The sequence below is a fragment of the Vanessa cardui genome, chromosome 10 (assembly GCF_905220365.1).
Source record: "Vanessa cardui chromosome 10, ilVanCard2.1, whole genome shotgun sequence".
NCBI classification, from domain to species: domain Eukaryota; kingdom Metazoa; phylum Arthropoda; class Insecta; order Lepidoptera; family Nymphalidae; genus Vanessa; species Vanessa cardui.
In genome coordinates this window covers 10,560,970-10,581,410 of record NC_061132.1, presented here as the reverse complement: position 1 = coordinate 10,581,410, position 20,441 = coordinate 10,560,970, and the positions used below count along the sequence as shown (strand labels likewise).

The 20,441-nt window shown below is 37.7% G+C and overlaps 2 protein-coding genes across 2 annotated transcripts in view; both read left to right on the top strand.

Moving 5' to 3' along the window:
• LOC124532992 (cholesterol transporter ABCA5-like) overlaps window positions 1-14,391 on the top strand; it is a 56,650-nt gene extending 42,259 nt beyond the window's left edge. Inside the window, exons 22-36 of the mRNA XM_047108137.1 lie at window positions 535-721; window positions 1,395-1,511; window positions 1,957-2,176; window positions 2,915-3,002; window positions 3,925-4,093; window positions 5,209-5,352; window positions 6,547-6,753; window positions 7,116-7,276; window positions 7,966-8,173; window positions 8,827-8,918; window positions 9,540-9,630; window positions 10,527-10,608; window positions 11,987-12,125; window positions 12,554-12,717; window positions 12,964-14,391. Of these exons, the coding sequence (XP_046964093.1) occupies window positions 535-721; window positions 1,395-1,511; window positions 1,957-2,176; window positions 2,915-3,002; window positions 3,925-4,093; window positions 5,209-5,352; window positions 6,547-6,753; window positions 7,116-7,276; window positions 7,966-8,173; window positions 8,827-8,918; window positions 9,540-9,630; window positions 10,527-10,608; window positions 11,987-12,125; window positions 12,554-12,717; window positions 12,964-13,076 (2,182 nt within the window). The 3' untranslated portion in view covers window positions 13,077-14,391. The remainder of the gene's footprint in view (window positions 1-534; window positions 722-1,394; window positions 1,512-1,956; window positions 2,177-2,914; window positions 3,003-3,924; window positions 4,094-5,208; window positions 5,353-6,546; window positions 6,754-7,115; window positions 7,277-7,965; window positions 8,174-8,826; window positions 8,919-9,539; window positions 9,631-10,526; window positions 10,609-11,986; window positions 12,126-12,553; window positions 12,718-12,963) is intronic.
• A 728-nt stretch (window positions 14,392-15,119) lies between these two features.
• LOC124532993 lies at window positions 15,120-17,952 on the top strand. Its single transcript, XM_047108138.1, has one exon. The coding sequence runs from the start codon at window positions 15,156-15,158 to the stop codon at window positions 17,355-17,357; it is 2,202 nt and encodes a 733-aa protein (XP_046964094.1). The 5' UTR covers window positions 15,120-15,155; the 3' UTR covers window positions 17,358-17,952.
• Window positions 17,953-20,441: the final 2,489 nt, after the last annotated feature.

Below are 20,441 nucleotides of genomic sequence, written 5' to 3'. Positions count from 1 at the left end.
TTTCATAGGCTAACCTATACATATAATTAAAAATATAATATAATAAAGAAAATGCTAAAAAAATCGGTAGAAATTTCTACGCAATTTGGTATAGCTGTTTAAAAGTTAAGCATTAAATTGGTAATATCTAAAAGTCAATCTTTATAAAAGTAACGCTAAGTTAAGTATCTAATAGGACAACTCTCGTTTAACAACCTCCAGACTTTATATGCACCTATTTTTTCACCATAAAAATCTATATATGTAAATGTGAAAGTAACTCTGCCTGTTTGTCTGTTTGTCGCTCTGTCTCGACCAAACCAATGAAGCGAATTCGATGAGATTTGTTATGAAGCAAACTTAAAGTCCAAGAAAGGACATAGGCTAATTTTTTGGCCTAACACATGTCAACCAACACCCTAAACGAGCAAAGACGCGGACTACAACTAGTATACCATAATTTTAGTACAATGTCTATATTAAGACAATTTTTCTTGTATTTTCTTCGCTAGTATCTATTAAAGAATTTTCCTTATATATTTTTGATATTCGTAGGGTATTAATGACGGCCTCCGGTCAGCTGGAAAGCTTCAAGCCTATAGAGGTCCTCACCCACCCCTTCCAGCAGACGGAACAGCAGGAAGAGTTCAACTTGGGGAACGTGGTCTGCGCTATTTTTATGGGAATGATATTCGCGCTCGTACCCGTCACGCTGGCTGTTGACATCGTGTACGATCGAGAGGTATGTCTGTATATAACGTTTTAAAGCTGATAGCTTTTTTACACGAAGAATTGAAGGAATATACCCATTGTAGAACAGTAATGTGGAAAATTTTAAACGATTTCAAGAGTTAAATTTATCTATTTTTATTTGTAGTATAAGACACATTGGTAAAATATCGTGTAAATTACAAAAACAATTCAATTGTAACTGCAAAATTTTATACAAAATTAATTGGTAGGCGAAATTCAAAATTTTAATCAAACATGAGTCGAGGTGAGCCAGTGGTTAGAACGCGTGCATCTTAACAGATGATTAAGGGTTCAAACCCAGGCAAGCTCTACTGAATATTCATGTGCTTAATTTGTGTTTATAATTCATCTCGTACTCGGTTCAGGGAAAATATCGTGAGGAAACCTGCATTTGTCTAATTTCAAAGAAATTCTGCCATATGTGTATTCCACCAACCCGAATTAAAACAGCGTGGTAGAATATATTCCAAACCTTCTCAAAAGGAGAGTCTTGTAATCAAGCATGATCATCTACTACAACTATTTAAGTTTCATGCAGGTTTCCTAAGGATTTTGCATTGAAAGCAACAGTTATAAACGAACTGTACTCTACTAATTTGTCTTATTTCAAAAGTTCATCCTATCTGGTCGTTTAATAGAGAATTCCTCATGTTCGCTTCCAGATAAAAGCGAAGAACCAGTTACGCGTGAACGGTCTGTCGATGAGCATGTACTTCTTGACGTACTTCACTATCCTCATCTTCATTATGATCGTCACCAGTGCCGGAGTTCTGGTTCTTGTGAGTATTTAACTTAAGGACTATTCTTGTATCATTGTCACATAAAACTTGTGACCATTTTCTAGTTAAGCCCTTTACATTTTATAGTTAAGCCGTTTCTCTTATTACTTTCTTCTACAATTTATTTATGCTTTATTTAAAAGTTTCATTTACAAAAGTTCCATGAATGCAACAGGCGGCCTTATCGCTAAAACAGCGATCTCTTCCAGGCAACCTTTGGGCAGATGGGTAGCAAAATAAATTTGGAAATTCGTAAAATAACTTTGAAAAATTATATACTGCGTTTTAAATATAATAAAACACATATAACTATGTATGTAAATAAATACATACCGATATAATACAACACAAACAAATGTAATATAAAAGACAAAGGAACAACGACAAAAATTGGTTAAGGTTATTAAAACTATAAATGAAGGTCTTTCATTTTTGCCATTATCAGGTGATCCTCAACGATATACCAAGTCTAACCAACGGTTCAGCCATCACGATGCTCTGCGGTCTGCTGATCTTGTACAGCCCGTCCGCCATTTTGTTCAACACGTGCCTGTCATATATCTTCGACAAAATGGATTCCGCTCAGAGTATCATGCCAAACATTACCACTTGGGTGGGCGTCATACCTTTCATATTGGTAGCTGTTTTGGATACTTTTAAATGGGGTGAGTTTGTATTTATTATACTTCTGATATATAAGATTTTAAATGAATATAGTTATTTTTATTATTACAGTTATATAATACGGGATATTTACCATGTTTATTACTTTTACTTGGCGGAGCTCGATATTTCGACATTATCTACTAATTTTACTTGGTGGTAGGTCTTTGTGCAAGCCCATCTGGGTAGGTACCACCCACTCATCAGTTATTTTACCGCCAAACAATAGTACTCAGTATTGTTGTGTTCCGGCTTGAATCTTAGTTCCCAAGGTTAGTGGCGCATTGACGATTTAAGGAATAGTTAATGTCCCTTACAGCGTCATTGTCTATGGGTAATGGTGACCACTTACTATCAGATGGCCCATATGCTCGTCCGCCAACCTATACCATAAAAAAAGGTCTTGTTCACTTCTTGTAAATATCCCGTTTTGAATAACTACTGAGATCATTGTTGGAATTTCCGACTTTTCCTTACTAAATTATGTAAATATGTATTACACATATGAAAGTTCCTCTTAAATTACTCTAGTGTGTTAATAAAAACCGAATAAAAATCCGCTGCGTAGTCAAAAAGATCTGAGCCTACAGACAACGGGGAGCAACTTTGTTAGACATATGTTCCAGAATTTTTTCCTTTTACTAATAAGATACACAAACGAAAATTCTGTGTTGCCTGCCTTTTAACCTGTATTATTGCCATATAAGATTTGAATTTTCACAATGTGTATTTTTTTGCAGGTAGCAACATCGCGTTTTATCTTCACTTAGTGTTCAGTTTTCTAGACGTTATGTACATACCGTATGCGATCATTTATTATGTTGATAGGTAAGTGTTTTGAACAATGATTTAGAGTTTATTTTTGTGTAGACATTTTATTGCCAATATCGGGATCATTCATGATAAGAGACCGTGTATTCAATCTATTGTTGCCAAATTCAATAGGTTTTTAATTGAACAAATTAATTACATATATTATTATAGGACAGTAGTCATAAATATAGTTTTGTTTAAATATAATATTCACAAACACATATGAATCATTGAATCTTTTACTAAAGAATAAAGAAACTGTCGGAAATTAGCGATTCGTCGCATACGTGGTGCGCAGGAAATCTTGAATGTAACTGCATCCAAGATGTCTGCCTCGCTATCATCGACGCGACGCGTCACGTGAGCGCCGTTCAACTCCCATTAACACGATTTAAAGATGGCAGTATGTGGCAGGCAGTATGTGTTGTTGCTCTGATATTAAGAAATATAAAGAAAAGACCTCAGCGTTAATTTCACAAGCCGTAGATTTGAGAAAGGATTATTTCATAGGAATTTTAAAGTTTAAGAGAACATCCTGAGAAATGTTTCAATTACTATAGGATGCCAGTAAAAAGCTTTGATAAGGTTTTACACCTCGTGCGTCCATATATCAATTCATGGATATTCCCCACCGCGCGGTGGTCTATCGAATACTGACCGAAAACCGCCTTTGGCTATTGGCCAAGTGCGTGCGCAATTTGGTCGCGGTTTTTACCTGCGAGCATTTTGTAAAAAATTTCATTGTTTTTAAATCAGACGCGGGTAAAAACCGCAAGTGCGGCCGCTTGTATTAGTTTCTTTAATACACAAATTCACGATTAAAAATCGCAGCGATTTAACCGTAATGTGGTCTCAGTCTAAGAATTATCACAAGTTTTTAAATTCAAAAATGCTTGAATAAATATTTGTATGAAAGATGTTAATTTTTTTTGTCCAGGGTATATGTAACCTGCAACCTCCGAGGGCTGTGCACAGTGCCGTCACTGTCCAGCTATTTCACGGCGGAGGTGTGGGTGCTGATCGTGGCCATGCTGGTTCATGTGCCCGTATGTGGCGCCGCTCTGTTGGCGGCGGACAGGCTCAAGTCGGGGGGCAGGATATGTACTGTGAGTGTCGGGACATGAACCAAATATATGTTAAAGGATAAGGGTGTTTTACAAAAATCATGCAATATTTATACATTTGAATAAGTACAGAGTCGAGATGGCCAAGTGGTTAGAACGCGTGCATCTTAACCGATGATTGCGGGTCATCTCGTGCTCAGCGGTGAAGGAAAACATCGTGAGGAAACCTGCATGTGACAAAGTTCATAGAAATTCTGCCACATGTGTATTACACCAACTCGCATTGGAACAGCGTGGTGGAATATGTTCCAAACCTTCTCCTCAAAAGGAGAGGAGGCCTTTAGCCCAGCAGTAGGAATTTACAGGCTATTGTTGTTGTTTTGTTGTTGAATAAGTACAGTTAGAACGTGTGCATTTTAAATGATAATATCATGCCAGCACCACTGAATTTCCATGTGCTTAATTTGTGTTAATCCATCTCGAGCTTGGTGGTGATGGAAAGCATCATAAGGACACACGAAGGTTACGTGTGTCTTATTTCAATGAAATTATGTCACATGTGAATCCACCAACAGGCACTGGAAACAGCATGGTGGAATATGCTCCTAAGCCTCTCCACAAAGGGAGTTACTATTACGAACAAGTACAGAGAGTACGGGGGAGGACGCTTTAATCAGAACCATGAGTTTTTGTAGGCCAAACATTTTTTCCTTGTTTTATGTTAGATTATCTCAGTATGAGAGTCGAGTTGGCCCAGTGGTTGGAACGCGTGCATCTTAACCGATGATTGCGGGTTCAAACCCAGGCAAGCACCGCTGATTCATGTGCTTAATTTGTCTTTATAATTCATCTCGTGCTCAGCGTTGAAGGAAAACATCGTGAGGAAACCTGCATGTGACAAATTTCATAGAAATTTTGCCACATGTGTATTCCACCAACCCGCATTGGAACAGCGAGGTGGAATATGTTCCAAACCTTCTCCTCAAAGGGAGAGGAGGCCTATAGCCCAGCAGTAGGAATTTACATTTACGAACAAGTACAGAGAGTACGGGAGGACGTATTAATCAGAACCATGAGTTTTTGTAGGCCAAACATTTTCCTTGTTTTATGTTAGATTGTCTCTGTATTCAAACGTGTCTTTGTCCCGCGCGTCGCAGCGCAAGGGCAGCGCGGCGGCGGCGGACAGCGAGGCGGAGGCGGGCGGCGACGGCGGCGAGGACGACGACGTGCGCCGAGAGCGCCGCCGCGTCGCCGCGCTGCTAGCCGCGCGCGACCACACCGCGCCCGCGCTGCTCGTGCACGTGAGCCGCCCCGCCCCTTATATACTTATATACAAAAACGAACATTACAGTCACATACAACATTTTGCTAACAAATCGAAAGTGTTCCAATGCGCGTGCACGTGAGCCGCCCCGCACCCGCTTATATACCTTTATTTAAAAAACGAACATTACAGTCACATACAACATTTTGCTAACAAATCGAAAGTGTTCCAAATTCGAACTTTTTCTTCACATCCAGTGGCGTAGCTATCGTAGGGCTAGGTGGTGCAAAGCACCAGGGCCCCGAAGTTCGGGGGGCCCTCTAAACTAAACCTTAAGCTTCTGAAGATAGATAATCACGACCCTGCTCCAAAAAATTCTTATTTGGTATCTATAATTTCAAAGGGTATCTAATTATTAGTTAGAGGGATGGGAAAGTGGGGAAGAGGGCCCGAGTCTTTTTCTATGCACCGCACCGGGGCCCTTCCTCACCTAGCTACGCCACTGTTCACATCAATAAATCACCAAATCATTTATACTTAAGTAGGATTATTTAGAACTAGCGCGCACTGGTAACTTTTGTCACGGTGACTGTTTCGTCACTCTTGTCGAGTCCATGAATATGCATGGAGGTGAGCGCACGTTACGACGTGACAGTTGGGTGACATTTGCGTCTGCATCTGTACATATTCACGGACTCGACAGGAGTGACGAAACAATCACCGTGACAAAAATCACCAGTGCGCGCCAGTGCTTACTCAGTTAAGTTTACTAATACAATTACAATAATACAATATTTAACAAATTACAAGACGCGCTAGTATCGAGGTCTGTCGGCACCACAAATACAAAAAATATTGTTGTTTAATTCAGTTTCGCGCGCTTTTGTTTTTTTTTTTAATTGTTTCCAGTCAATTTGGATAAAGGCAAAATCGGTGATGGATATGCCCTTTTCGCTTTCAGTGTACTTCTTCTAATTGACGACCTCCATGGTCGAGTGGTGCGTACACCGGTTTTCATAGGTACGCCACTCTGAGGTCCCGGGTTCGATTCCCGGCCGAGTCGATGTAGATTACCATTAGTTTCCTATGTTGTCTTGGGTCTGGGTGTTTGTGGTACCGTCGTTACTTCTGATTTCCACAACACAAGTGCTACACTACTTACATTGGGATCAGAGTAATGTATGTGATGTTGTCTCATATATTCTTGATTAAACGCTATTTCGATTGTCAGAATCTCCGCAAGGAGTACAAGCTCCGCGGGACGCGCAACGGCACGGCGTGCTGCGGCGGCGGCGAGGCGCTGCGTCGCGCCGCGCTGGCGCGCCTGTCGCTGGCCGTGCAGGGCGGGGAGGTGTTCGGCCTGCTAGGCCACAACGGCGCCGGGAAGACCACCACCATGAAGATCATCACGGCCGAGGAGCGCCTCACCTGCGGCACCGTGAGACATTACGACAATATTATATTTGTTGTATGCCGTGACTAGCGACCCGCCCCGGTTTCACACGGTCACACTGATACGAAATAAGCTACATTAGAAACTTCGATAATTATCAATGTTTCTTTTATCAATATAAAAAAACCTTCCCCTCGAATCACTATCTATTTAAAAACCCGCATCAAAATCCGTTGCGTAATTTTAAAGACCTAAGCATACATAGAGACAGACAGCGGTATACGACATTGTTTTATACTATGTTATCTATTACGACAATATTATATTTGTTGTATGCCGTGACTAGGGACCCGCCCCGGTTTCGCACGGTCATACTGATACGAAATAATCCAGCGATTCCTCTGCAGGTGATGCTGGGCGGGCAGAACATCGAGGAGGCGCAGTCGGGCGCGTTCCAGATGCTGGGCTACTGCCCGCAGCACGACGCGCTCTGGAAGAACGTCACCATCCGCGAGCACATCGAGTGCTACGCCGCCATCCGCGGCATCAGCAAGGCCGACACGCCCCGGTGAGTCTGCCTGCTTTGCCTTCACAGGGAAGGGAGATCTCCTTCGTAAGGTTTTATAGTAGACTAGCTTTTGCCCGCGACTTCGTTCGCGTGGACTTCAGGTTCGTCCCGTCTAGTCTAGCAATCGCTTAAAATCGCTTCGTAAATAAGTCATTATTTCTCGTACAAAGTAAAGGATAAAAAATGGTTATTGTGGGTTATTCCTAAGAGATAAACATATACCATCAAGGACTTTTTTGTAGACCTTTTTAAGTTGTACAATACTGTAGTACATTGTTTTGATCTATCTTGTAGGATTCAGTCAGCGTTTGCAATGTAAGCGCAAAAAATGTGTTTTTTTACGACCTATGTGTTATTCTGATGTATAAGCTACATATATTGTGGTAAAGTTTCATTCAAATCCATTCAGTAGTTTTTACGTGAAAGAGTAACAAACATCCATACAGTGCAATGCCAATGCCATGCAGGGGCTGCAAATTGCAAGCTGAGCACGCGGGCAAGAACGCGGAGGAGTGCGATCGTGGAGTCATGTCATGACAGTTTCCCGTCTGATAGTCTTAGTGATTGTGGTGCTAGTCCAAGCGTAACGGAGTGGTGGGTGCAGGATCGTGGAGTCATGACATCACAGTTTCCCGTCTGATAGCCGTAGTGATTGTGCTAGTCCAAGCGTAACGGAGTGGTGGGTGCAGGATCGTGGAGGCGTACCTGCAGGGGCTGCAGATAGCTGAGCACGCGGGCAAGAACGCGGAGGAGTGCTCGGGCGGCACGCGCCGCAAGCTGTCGTTCGCGCTCGCCATGGTGGGCAGCCCGCGCGTCGTGCTGCTGGACGAGCCCTCCACCGGCATGGACCCGCGCAGCAAGCGCTTCCTCTGGGACACCATACTCGCGAGCTTCCAGGTCACGACGATACTTTAATCAGATCCGAACACATCCCTGTCCTGATACTGAAACCAACTGTCCTTATACCCTCCCATCAGGAACAAAACACACATTTTTTTGTCATTGGTTGACGAACGAGCCTGATGGTAATTGGTCACCACTTCCCAGAGACAATGGCGCTGATAGAAATATTAACCACTCTTACATCGCCAAGGCTCCACCAACCTGGGAACTAAGATTTCCCATAGGCAATGGCGCTGTCAGAAATATTAACCATTCCTTACATATCCAATGCGTCACCAACCTGGGTGCTAAGATTTTAAGTCTCTTGTGCCTGTAGTTACACTGGCTCACTCACCCTTCAAATCGGAACACAACAATACTAAGTACGGTTTTTCGGCGGTAGAATAACTGATGAGTGGATGGTACCTACGTGAGAAGTGCTTGCACAAAGTCCTACCACCAAGTGAAACACAATCTTAAACCAAGTTCACGACCGTCGAACCTACCAAACATTTAGGGAAAAAGTATTTCGCTTTGGTATATAATCTTGCATTTTTTATTCCTGAAATAAAATGCCTTAGACTTCAATTTGTACCAATTTAGTACATTCGAATTATATTATTTATATTAATCATGCTATAGCTAGATTTGTTGAATTACATTTGCAGGGTAGAAAAGGTGCTATTTTGACAACACATTCCATGGAAGAGGCTGACGCTCTGTGTTCTAGAGTCGGGATCATGGTGAAGGGTGGATTGAGGTGAGGAATCTGTTCACGTGTTGAATAACTAACAGAACGCATACGTGATCCGATATTTTTGGGCTTCATGTATGTTTCCTTTCAACTTTTAGCGAAATGCATAAAAAGTATAATTAAGTACCAACAAAAATAAATATTCTGAAGCAATTCTTTCTTCAATATTATTCTACCGATCGTCCACAACATGACGCTCCCTAGATAACATTAGTCAAAAGACCAGCTATAATGAAAAAAACTATTTACCTCGTGCATATTTTCTTCTTTAATCGAATGAAAGCAGAAGAAGCTTTGTAATTTCCTCTTTGTTTTGAATTGTCAGTCCTCTTTCAGGATGTCATAAATTCATGTCTATAAATATTAGTCAATCGTCAAAACATTTCTCTTACTATTTATAATATATATTTACAATAATTTATATTCTGCAGGTTTCAAATTTTAAAATTATAATTGAATTTTGTTCCTTAATAAAAAAAATCAAGAATTCTTAACAGACAAATTATAATAACAGAACTTGAAAGCAGTCCTAGTTATCATAGGTTTTGAGTTAAATTATTAATAAATTTTATTAATGTATGCTGCAGTAATTAATTTGTCGTTTTATTTTTATTTGGTTTGTATCAGGTGTATTGGTTCGACGCAACATTTAAAGAACTTGTACGGCGCGGGCTACACGCTGGAGATGAAGATAGGCCAACAGAACCAAAAATCGACGGTGAGCTAATTAAATCTTAAAACGACGGACATACTACCATTCATACATTCCACCAACCCACATTGGCACACCGTGGTGGAATATGTTTCAAACTTTCTCCTCAAAAGAAGAGGAGGCCTTAGCCCAGCAGTGGAAAATTTATAGGCTGTTGTTGTTGTACATACTTACGGAGAGAATTGGCAGAATTTCTCTCTAAGGAAAAAGTGTCTTACCCCTACTAGGCGACTTATCTCTTCTCTTCTTCTTTGTGTCTCTGTTTCTTTGTATTTAATATAGTTTTATACAATACTATTGGGTCGTCAAAGTTCGCGTTTATTGAAAAGGATATATATATATATCGACATAACGATATCAACTTTCTTTAATTTTGTTTACGTTTTTTCTTTATACAGCCTTAGCACCGTTCTCTTACTGGCCAGTAACATTTTTTATATTGAATCTTTGCTAAATCAACAATCCTCTCTTTTAAATGAGGCTCTTTGAAATAAAAACACAACCGATCTTCAACATGCAGCTCCCATAATACCAGGAACATATTTATGTTCCAGGTGAAAAAAGCCGATTTCGGCTCAAGCTATTAATATATGAGATTATTTAAATTAGTCTTTAATAATGTTTCATTGTCATTCAATTATTCTCAAACATAGGTAATTTATTACATTATGTGTTTTATATAACCTGGTATATAATAACCCGTCATGGGTTCCTAAGTTCGGGTACCCTTGTTTTCTTTTTGACTCTATTGACAGGCTGAGGTTGTCCTTTACGGAAACGGTTATATATCGCTTAACGAGAGATAATAAGCTGTTATAAGTATTGTAGTTTTAAGTATTGTTTATTTTATAAAGTTATTAATAAGGTTGTGCAATCAGTTTGAAGTTGTTCTTTATTTTCAGATGTTAGAGTCAGATCTGTCGTTGACGCCCTCCCCCTTACGGTCAGCGAATAATTCCCCGTCGCTGGGCGAGGCGGATGAAGGTGAGACTGTATTTTACTTTATTCACAAACATATATTTAACAACATATATTTTTTAATTTATGAGTCTTCAAAAAACACACTAAATACCTACACAATTTTAATATTTTTTTCAATATATTTCATAAGTTGTGTGCCCCTTCAATTATTAGAATTAGCATTAGCAAGAATTTTATTATTTTTTTTGCTAGTTCTTTTGTTTTCTTTGGAGCATACGGGCCACCTGATGGTAAGTGGTCACGACGGCCCATAGACAATGGCACTGTAAAAAAAAAGTATGGCGCTGTAAAAGAAACACTAGCCATTCCTTTCATCGCCAATGCGCCACCAACCTTGGGAACTAAGATCTTGTGCTCCTTATCCCTGTATTTACACTGTCTCACTCACCCTTCAAACCGGAATACAGAAATACCAAGTACTATTGTTTGGCGGTAGAATATCTGATGAGTGGTTGGTACCTACTCAGACGAGCTTGCACAAAGCCCTACCATCAAGAAATGTAGTTTACTGAGATAGAGTATCTCAGTTTCAACTTACACCGAAATCTATACAAACATAATATCCTTATTAAGTACCAGAATAAATAAGTATCAGGAGCAATTCTTTGTTCGATATTTTTCAATCGATTATCTACAGTCAGAGTAAGAAAACCTTCGTCTGTTTTCAAATTCATTCCTTTATCAAGTCTTAAACTCTTAGTACCTTTTGAATCTTAACATCAAATCATTGCGACGCAATATATCATTCTCGATCGGTAAAGCAGATTATCGCTCAAACTGAGCCACGAAAATAGATCTTAAGGTGACGAACCTTTTCTTACCCCGACTGTACAACTCACAGGATTTTGGACAAGTTGCAACGATTAATATAAATTTTATTCATAGAAAGTGTTATCTGCAGAGCCTTTTCTTTCGCTAAAAAACGCATTATGCATTTCCCATATGATGTGGGCTCGCCGGCGCCGGAATACCCACTAAAAAAGTATCGTTAAGTCTACTTGAATTTTATAATATAAAACTAATTGATATTGTACCTACACTATAAATCTGTACTACAAATAATCTCCACTAGATTCAGGGTTTCTGGAAGAGATCTCTTGTTAGAGATAAGTTATCCCTATGCACACATTTTTCATTTATATAATTCTCTGTATACTCTGTTAGTACATAAATAAATAAATAAATAAATAAACAGCGGTACCCACTCCGTCTTTTCGGGGGATGTCGCCGTGAAATTCTGACGATAGGCCCACCTCTGCGAGCCTCCAATTATTGTCTACAGACCCATGGAACTGAACCTATTTTTAACAATTGGCTAAAATTCTTATAGCCAACATTTTTTTGTTTTCTATATTGAGCGTAATAAATGAGACATACTTAGGGTCGGGAGCGGGCTCCGCGACCGTGGAGGCCGAGGTGGAGGCGGAGGGCGAGGGCGAGGGCGAGGGCGAGGCGGTGGACGTCAGCATACACACGCCCCTCGTGGCCAACACGTCGTCCGCGCGCCTGCACCACCAGCGGTACGTGCCCCGTACACTACGACACGACTCAGATCAAGATCGGCAACATTCGTAAAACCGATCACATCCGAACGAAATACGCTCTCATTCGTAAAACCGATCACATCCGAATTGAGAACGCTATACCAAATTATCAATATTTATTTGTCATACGAATATGATCTTTACACAAACGTAATAACTTGTAATATCCTATCACCTAAATATACGTCAATTTGACACGTCCATTTCATGCACTTGCTTCCTCGGGTTGAACTGACGCGAGAATCTAGAGCGATAAATAGCGTCAAATGGCGCGATAGGGAGCTATTTCTATGGCAGTAATCGGTTTTATTGAATTTGCCGGATGCTATATCTAAGTTGTGTTGTACTACAACACCCCCCCCCCCCTCCGAGCCTGGTCGCGCTGACGAGTGGTGGGTCCTCAGCACGGAGTCGGGCGGCGGCGCCAGCTCGGAGGCGGCCATCGCGCTGGTGGCGCAGCTGTTCCCGGCCGCGGTGCTGGAGGAGAGCTTCGCGGAGCGCCTCGTGTTCTCCGTGCCGCAGTCCTCCGTCTCCAGCCTCGCGAGATGCTTCCAGCAGATCGAGGAGGGTGAGACACGTTTGCTTATAACATTCAAACTCAGCTTCCCGTAACCGTGCTGATCATATAATCAAATATGAAAGTAACGTTCGCAATCAATCGATGTAATGTTGCGACATCAATCTAAGTGAAACCTAGTAGTTCCAAAGTGGCTCTTGACATTTTTTAAATAATAAAGTAATTAGACCAGCTGTCGGCGCGGTATGTCTCCTTGAACACGAAGGGTGAGTCTTATGTATTCCGTTTAATTTCCAGCGAAAGAAAAGCTGAACATCGTCGAATATAGCTTTAGTCAGACAACGTTAGAGCAGGTGTTCCTGAAATTCGCACAATCCGAGAACGTCGAATCTTCAGACCAAGAACATTAGCGAACGTCAATAGTGTAAGGTTTAAATAATAACAAACGCGACGATTTCACTTGGCGATTTTACAAACGAAACGTTAATACGTAACGCAGCATAATTTTTCTATTAACCCAGGCCTAATGTACGGCTAATAATAATTAAACTTTGCAATATCCAGCAGCGCTTCTTTGCAATTGCAAAGTTATATAATCTGTAGATAGGCGTCGGTGTCACAGATAATAAATACATTGAATAAAATCGTCAAGTGGTTAAATTCGGTTTAGATATATCGGGCTTTTTGAAAAAAAAAATGTAAAATAATTGATACGCTTCAGATATTCAGTAGTTTATTTCTTTAGGTTCCCGAGCTTTTGTATTGAGACCGATGAGAGAATAATAATTAGGTGTAGTATATTTCAAGATGGAGGCATAAATATCCGCTTTCTTTTTGGTCGTTTTCCCGACTGGCACTTCACGAGCTTACAGGATTAAAAACGAAATCGCATTTTAAAACAATTAATTACGTCTGGTTTACGAACATCGGAAAATAATCAAAACTTCAGGATATTGGGTAACGTTGTTATTTGCGGGTTCGCTATTAAAATAATAAATCCATAACAAGCTAGTAGGAAACTTAGAACATTAAGTGACGTTCAATGGATTGAATATGTTAGTTAATTATTAATTAGTTACATTCAATTAAATTGAAATGTGTGGTAAAGAGAAATTATTTTGACGCTTTAGTTTTCGCGGAATCGCATTTATAACTCTTATTTAAATCACACCAACCTAATTCGGGTTTTCAATATGCCGCGGAGTGGTAAGGCAACTGCGGCGGATAACATGGCTCCGCCGCTGACCAATAGTGTAAAACACCCTGGGGGCTCGAGTAACGAGCTCTCCACCCTTCTAGCCAACGAATTCACTCACGAATCCGCTCTGCTCAACCAAAGACGTACTAGGAGCGACCCCGTGGCATCCCGCATCATCCCGTGGCATTTCAGTCTTGCCGGCCTGAGCTTGCTCGCCAGCCATGTTGCCCAGGGGAATCACATCATCTTTATAATTCCAAATAAGATAAATAGAATCACTTCTAAACCTTTTAAGGCGTATAAAAAGTAATCAGTTGTTAAGATGTTGCATACTTAAATTCAAAATTAAATAAATCAAGATTCTTCTGAATTCTCAAGATACTTTCAGCCAGGGCGTCAAAAAACACTTCGTATCGATAATTAATTTAATCTACTACTTTCAATAGCAATTAAGTTATTGAGTCATCATTAATAATTATGCCTCCATCTTCTGTACACTGATCTGTCATTTAATGACCTTTTTGGAAATTATGAGGTACTTGCGGGTAACAAGGGCCACCGTCTAACAAGGGCCACGTGTCGAAAATTATCCTAAAAAACCGTTTTATCCATTTCTAGACACGCACACATGTAAACGACCAATAGAAAAGCTAGCCTGCGTATCGCATGACAATGCGCCACGCGCCATCTTGACAGTAGGTCTGCGACTATCGAGTGTGTTCGTGCGTGTTGTATTATTATAAAATTCTTTCGTTAGAAATTATATAAAATATGCATTAAATGTTTGTTTTTAGTTAGGTTTGGAATTTGTATGTAAAATTTAGAAGATATAGCTTCTGTTGAAGGTAAGGCTTAAATGTTTTTTTTACTATTATGTGTTTTTATCTGTTTTGCTAAAAAATAAGCCAAAGAGTCTAATTAGAGCCACATTCTAGGCGGCTTACGAGGGCCGGCCCTTATTAAACTTATTGAATTAATTTTCATATCTTTTTATACTTGTAAATTATTATGTGTTATTTGTATTACCTTATATCAAAGTCCTAATTTCTATCATTAAAAAAGTAATATTTGGAAGATTGACCCTGGGGGATAGTAATAAATTGGTATTATTAGGCTTTTTCTGATATTTTTTATTTTTCAGAAGTTTAATTAACTTATATCATCTGCTGCATTTTTCCTTGAATGCGATAGGAGTGGCCATGGCTTTTTCATTTTTTTTTTGCTTTGTGTCGTGAGGCTAGACTATTGGCATGAGCTTTATGTATGTCGTTTATTTTTGTAGGTTTCAATAATGGAACATTCCATTAAAAGAAATCGGGGTCTATGGACACTTCAACAGCTGGAGGCAGCTATGGCTGCTGTCAAAGACGGAGTCATGTCTCAACGTGCTGCTGCTAAACATTACTCTATACCCAGAAGAACATTGGTAAACCATCTGAAATCAGGCAAAGTGGAGAAACAGATAGGACGTCGCACAATTATGACGAAACAGCAAGAAAATGATCTAGCTTCAAGGATTAAGCGACTAGCATCCATAGGATTTCCTTTAACGCCTAAATTGTTACGCCACCAAGCCTTTGTTTTTTGCGAATCAAATAATATTCCGAATAATTTCAATAAATCTACGAAGCGAGCTGGCAAAGATTGGCTCAAACTATTTTTAAAAAGACATACTGAGATATCAAAGCGCAAAGTTCAAATATTAAATCCCGGAAGAGCACAAAAACTTAACAAAGCAATTGTCATGCAACACTTTCAAGAGTACAAAAAAATTTACGAACAGCTAGATATTGCTAATAATCCACAGCGCCTTTACAATATGGACGAAAAAGGCTGCAGACTGACAATCCACAATCAACCTTTGGTTTTAGCTCAAAAAGGGTCAAAAAGAGTGCACATGGTGGCACAAGAACATGCCGAAAACGTTACGATAGCCGCTTGTGTAAATGCATTGGGTAACGCAATTCCCCCAATGATACTATTTAAGGGGAAAAGGATGAAGCCCGAGTACAACGACAATTTGCCTTCAGGATCGTTGGTAAAAATGGCACCAAAAGGAAGCATGACTACGTCACTATTTGTTGACTTCATCCATCACCTGGGTAAGTTTAAATCGGATGGTCAATGTTTGCTCATTTTCGATGGTGCTTCGTGCCATTTAGATTACAGCATTGTTGATGCGGCAGACAAGGAAAATATTATACTGTATTGTTTGCCTTCAAACACTACTCATGAACTTCAGCCTCTAGATAAAAGCGTGAACAAATCGTTTGAGCATCATTGGGACGAAGAGGTTTTAACATTTACGTATCAACATCCTGAAAAAAAAATTACAAAAGCCCGTTTCAATTCAATATTCAGCAGGGTTTGGTCGAAGTGCATGACGCATGATATCATAGTAAACGGCTTTAAATCTACTGGTTTGTATCCGTTCTATCCAGAGGCGATACCATCAGAAGCCTATGCTCCTTCTGTTCTTACTGAGAGGCATTGTCAACAGGAAAATGTTATCCCCCGATGCGATTCACCAATTCCAGGTCCATCAGGTATTAATAAAAGTCACACAAAACTAAGACCTCAGCCTGATAGTTCTGATTCAGATGCCACTTTATGTGAGAATCAAAGTCCTAGCTCTCCATCCTTACTGCAACCGGATTTGTCTCAGCCACATATAGAAATTATCGGAGTCAAGAAAAGATTAGTGTCCTACAGTACAACTGATTCTGACTCACCTGATCCAGGGAATCACAATACTAATACTGAAATAAGAAGACCAGTTATTTATAGCTCTGATACAGACTCTTCTAGTGTTGAATTGACGAAAATGCTCAATGAACCCGGCACGAAGTCTTTCTTCGGCATATACTCGAGTTCAACAGACAATGAAAATGAAAATTCTGCAACTAAGCAAGATCGCACTCCCATCAAGCAGATAACTGCTAGGCATGTAAAAGCTACGAAGAGCTTAAGACCTGTCACAAGTGACGAAAATTCTGAAGATGATGTACCACTAAGAAAGTTACAAGAGAGAAAGAAATCATTTCAAGAGCTCATACCAACACCAAACTTTGCCATTGTCAAACAAAACCCAAAACGTAAAGCAATTAATTACAAAGCTCAGATTGTTACTAAAAATTTATTTGAAGAAAGGCAAACTCATAAAGAGAAGAATAAGAAAAGAGAAAGAAATATAAGTGATACTGATATAGAGAAGCAACGGAAATCAAATCTGAAGGAGGGTCACCGGCGAAAAGTAAACATTAAGGATCGTTCTAGAAGGTGCGAAAAAGGAAAAAAAGTGAAAGAATCAAAGAAGAAAAGCAAATTAAGTAGAGATGAAATTGATACTAATGATAGATGGTACTGTTATGCATGTAATACAGAAAGATTAGAAGATATGCGACAGTGTCCATTATGCCAAAAGTGGTTTCATGAAGCATGCGTGGGACTTACTAAAGAAGATACGGATTTTGCTTGTCCAATGTGCAATTAGAAGACTGAGAAACTTAACTTGATCTCAAATAAGACTTGACAACCTTAGATTTTTCAATTTAGTTATTTTTTATTATATATTATCGTAAAAATAAGCCTTGTTAGGCGTACATTACTATTTTTACGAATTGTGATATTCAATTTAGTTCCTTTAGACTCAAATCAGTAAGTAATATCGTTATTATTATAAAGTACAAATTACGTGAGTCCAATAAGGGCCACTTATGTTTGATAAACATATTTCTTTTTCTAATTTATAGTGTCGATATATATAGAGATGTAAGAGGTGTTCGTAATTATTATAATTCTTTTCAATTTAATGTTTAAAACACATTTTCGAAGTGAAAATTTGTTACTTAGGTTTAATAAGGTCCATGTGTTGTTTTTATTTGTTATGAAAGTGAATTTAAATATGTTTTTCTTTCTTAAAAGTCAAAAATTGTTTTTGTAATTTGTAATTATAGTTTATTTTTTGTTATTTGGTTATTCTGGATATTTAGAAAATGGCCCTTAATAAACTACATAAGTATAAATAGGGCCACTGAAAGCTTTTTTAAAAACGACTTTGTACTTGATATTATGTTAACGTAACCGTGTTGACTGTACTTTTTCAAATAATAAAGAAATGAATAATAATTTGATAAATAGCGTTTTATTTTCTATTCATTATTATTCTTAATATCTTGGTTTTAAATAAGGTGGCCCTTGTTACCCGCAAGTACCTTGTTTAATTTTTTTTCGTTATCATTTACGAGATTTAAAATTGCGGCCAGTTATTTAATTGATAAAAGTAATAATCTAATATTAAAGACTGAATCTTAACGATATTATTACTGTTGATATATTTTCACAATTCAAATGTAGGAGTATATTTATTGATTTGGTACAATTTGATTTTTGATAGTGCGAATATAATTTTGATTTTATATTAAAAAATAAATCATATAAAAGATCATTAAATGACGTCACAAGTGTACTCGGACTAGATCGTGTTGATACTGATATTTAAATTTTTATAATTTCATAATTTAGCAATTTTTATATAACGTGTAGGGATCGATAAATAAGTCGCACTGTGTTTTTGATGATATATAATATCTTATAGAAATTATTTTGATAATTCGAAAGTGTAATAATAAAATATACAGTAGGCGAGGATATTAAAATTGTTTCCATTCGACAACAATTCCGAAACATTGTGTATTCGGTACTGAAGATCTATTCTGTGAGAACGAACTCGATACTCATCTCGATACACGACCTTCGTGAATTTCACACACGATGTCATCTATAGAATAAATCTCATGTATTAAATTAGCAAACTAAACCAAGAGATGCAGCGCGTTTTGCTAATTGTTAAGAAGATAATCTGTATGTATAAAAATGAATAAATTGAAATTTGGAAGGTAGTTTCCCCATAGGGAGACATCCGGTAAGAATTTTACGAAACGTGACCCCTGAGGGAGTAAAATGCTTGGAAGTTTGTTTTTACCAATTTCGTGTGGGTAAAGTCCACCATTTTCAATTTCGCCACCTTATTAACGTAGTATTGTGAATTTAATTTTCTCCTACCTAATTATATAATTCAAAAGATACACCCAAAAATAGCGTTAGGTTTATCAAAATATATCGAGTGAGATCCGAAGTGAGTTCTAACAGAATAGCAGTGCTGATATTAAAGTGAGATAATCAATTCCAAGTTCATTGTAGCTAATTATTATATATGTTTTAAGATAATAAAATAATAAGCAAATTAAAATTCGGAATATTAATGAGACGATGATGAAGAAAAGATTTCCAAAATTTTCTTTGAAATTTCAAATGCTTGAAATGGATAATATTCAGCATAATAATTGCTAAAGTGATTACGATTATATGTCCAGTTATTAATAATACGTCATTAAATAAACATAGTTCTAATAAAATCAAAGTAATGCTCTAAGGCTCGGTTTTTATATTAAAAAAACAATTTTACTAACGTATGATTGGCTACAAAGAAGAATTTAGAAGCTACTATTGGTTGGTTATTAACAAATCAGAAGGCTACGTAATAAAAAACGGGTAATGGAGTAAAACCTGGTAACTCTGATTTAAACTCATTATCTTAGACTCTCTGGTTACTTAATCCCAGATGATTTTGGCAACAGCCATTAATTGAGGTGACTACATGAACTGTGCAACACAAATGACAAAAAATATATCGTGCGTTTTCAATTCGAAATTTCTGACCAATCTAAATGAGGAGTATCATATAATTATATGTCTTGATGTGCTTAAAATATACTTTCAAGTTTAAACCTTTCGATTGGATTCAGAAAAAGAGTTTTCTCCGTAAAATAAATATTTTTTCAAAATAATTCCAAATCTCTTTGTCTTATACTTTCATCTGTATATCGATAGACAGTCACAGACCTTGCAAAATGATATTAATTTTTATCATAAAACCAATACATGTTTTAATAATTCTGATAAATACATTGATCTAATAAAATTACGTTCAACTATATGCCGATTTAAGTCTTTAATTAAAAAAAAATAATTTATATTTTTAATTTTATCGGCAAAATAGTTAATCATAAGTATTTGTATAAATAAATTTAATTGAAAGGATTTGTGTATTTTTTGACGTTTTATTTTAGTTCATTCCATCGCTTAGTCTTTGCACGACTTCATAAAAAAAAAAATCATTCTTTACTATTAACAACATTATCATTTAAATCACGAATGCCTAGTGTTTTTTTATACTTAATTATTTTTTGGCTGTTTATTTTAAGCTATAAACTATGTATTTCAAATAATGAAACAAAAATAATTCAATAAGCTTCACGAATAAGATCGTATTTATTTTCAGACCATATTTTCTTTAGAAAAATGGTTTTGGAAATATTATAATCATTATTTTAATCGCGTATTTAGACAAATATATATTTAGTGTCGCTAATTCAAATATACTTTGTTTGAAAGAAAGTTAAGGTGTTTAAAACCCTGTCTTAATTTTATAAGTAAATTATTTTTAAATAATAATAATAACATGTCGGTTATTGTGAAAATCAATATGGAGGCACTTGTATTTATTTTAGTATTA

Excerpts from the sequence above, each read along its gene's own strand:
- LOC124532993 (XM_047108138.1), top strand. The coding sequence starts at position 15,156 with ATGGAACATTCCATTAAAAGAAATCGGGGTCTATGGACACTTCAACAG.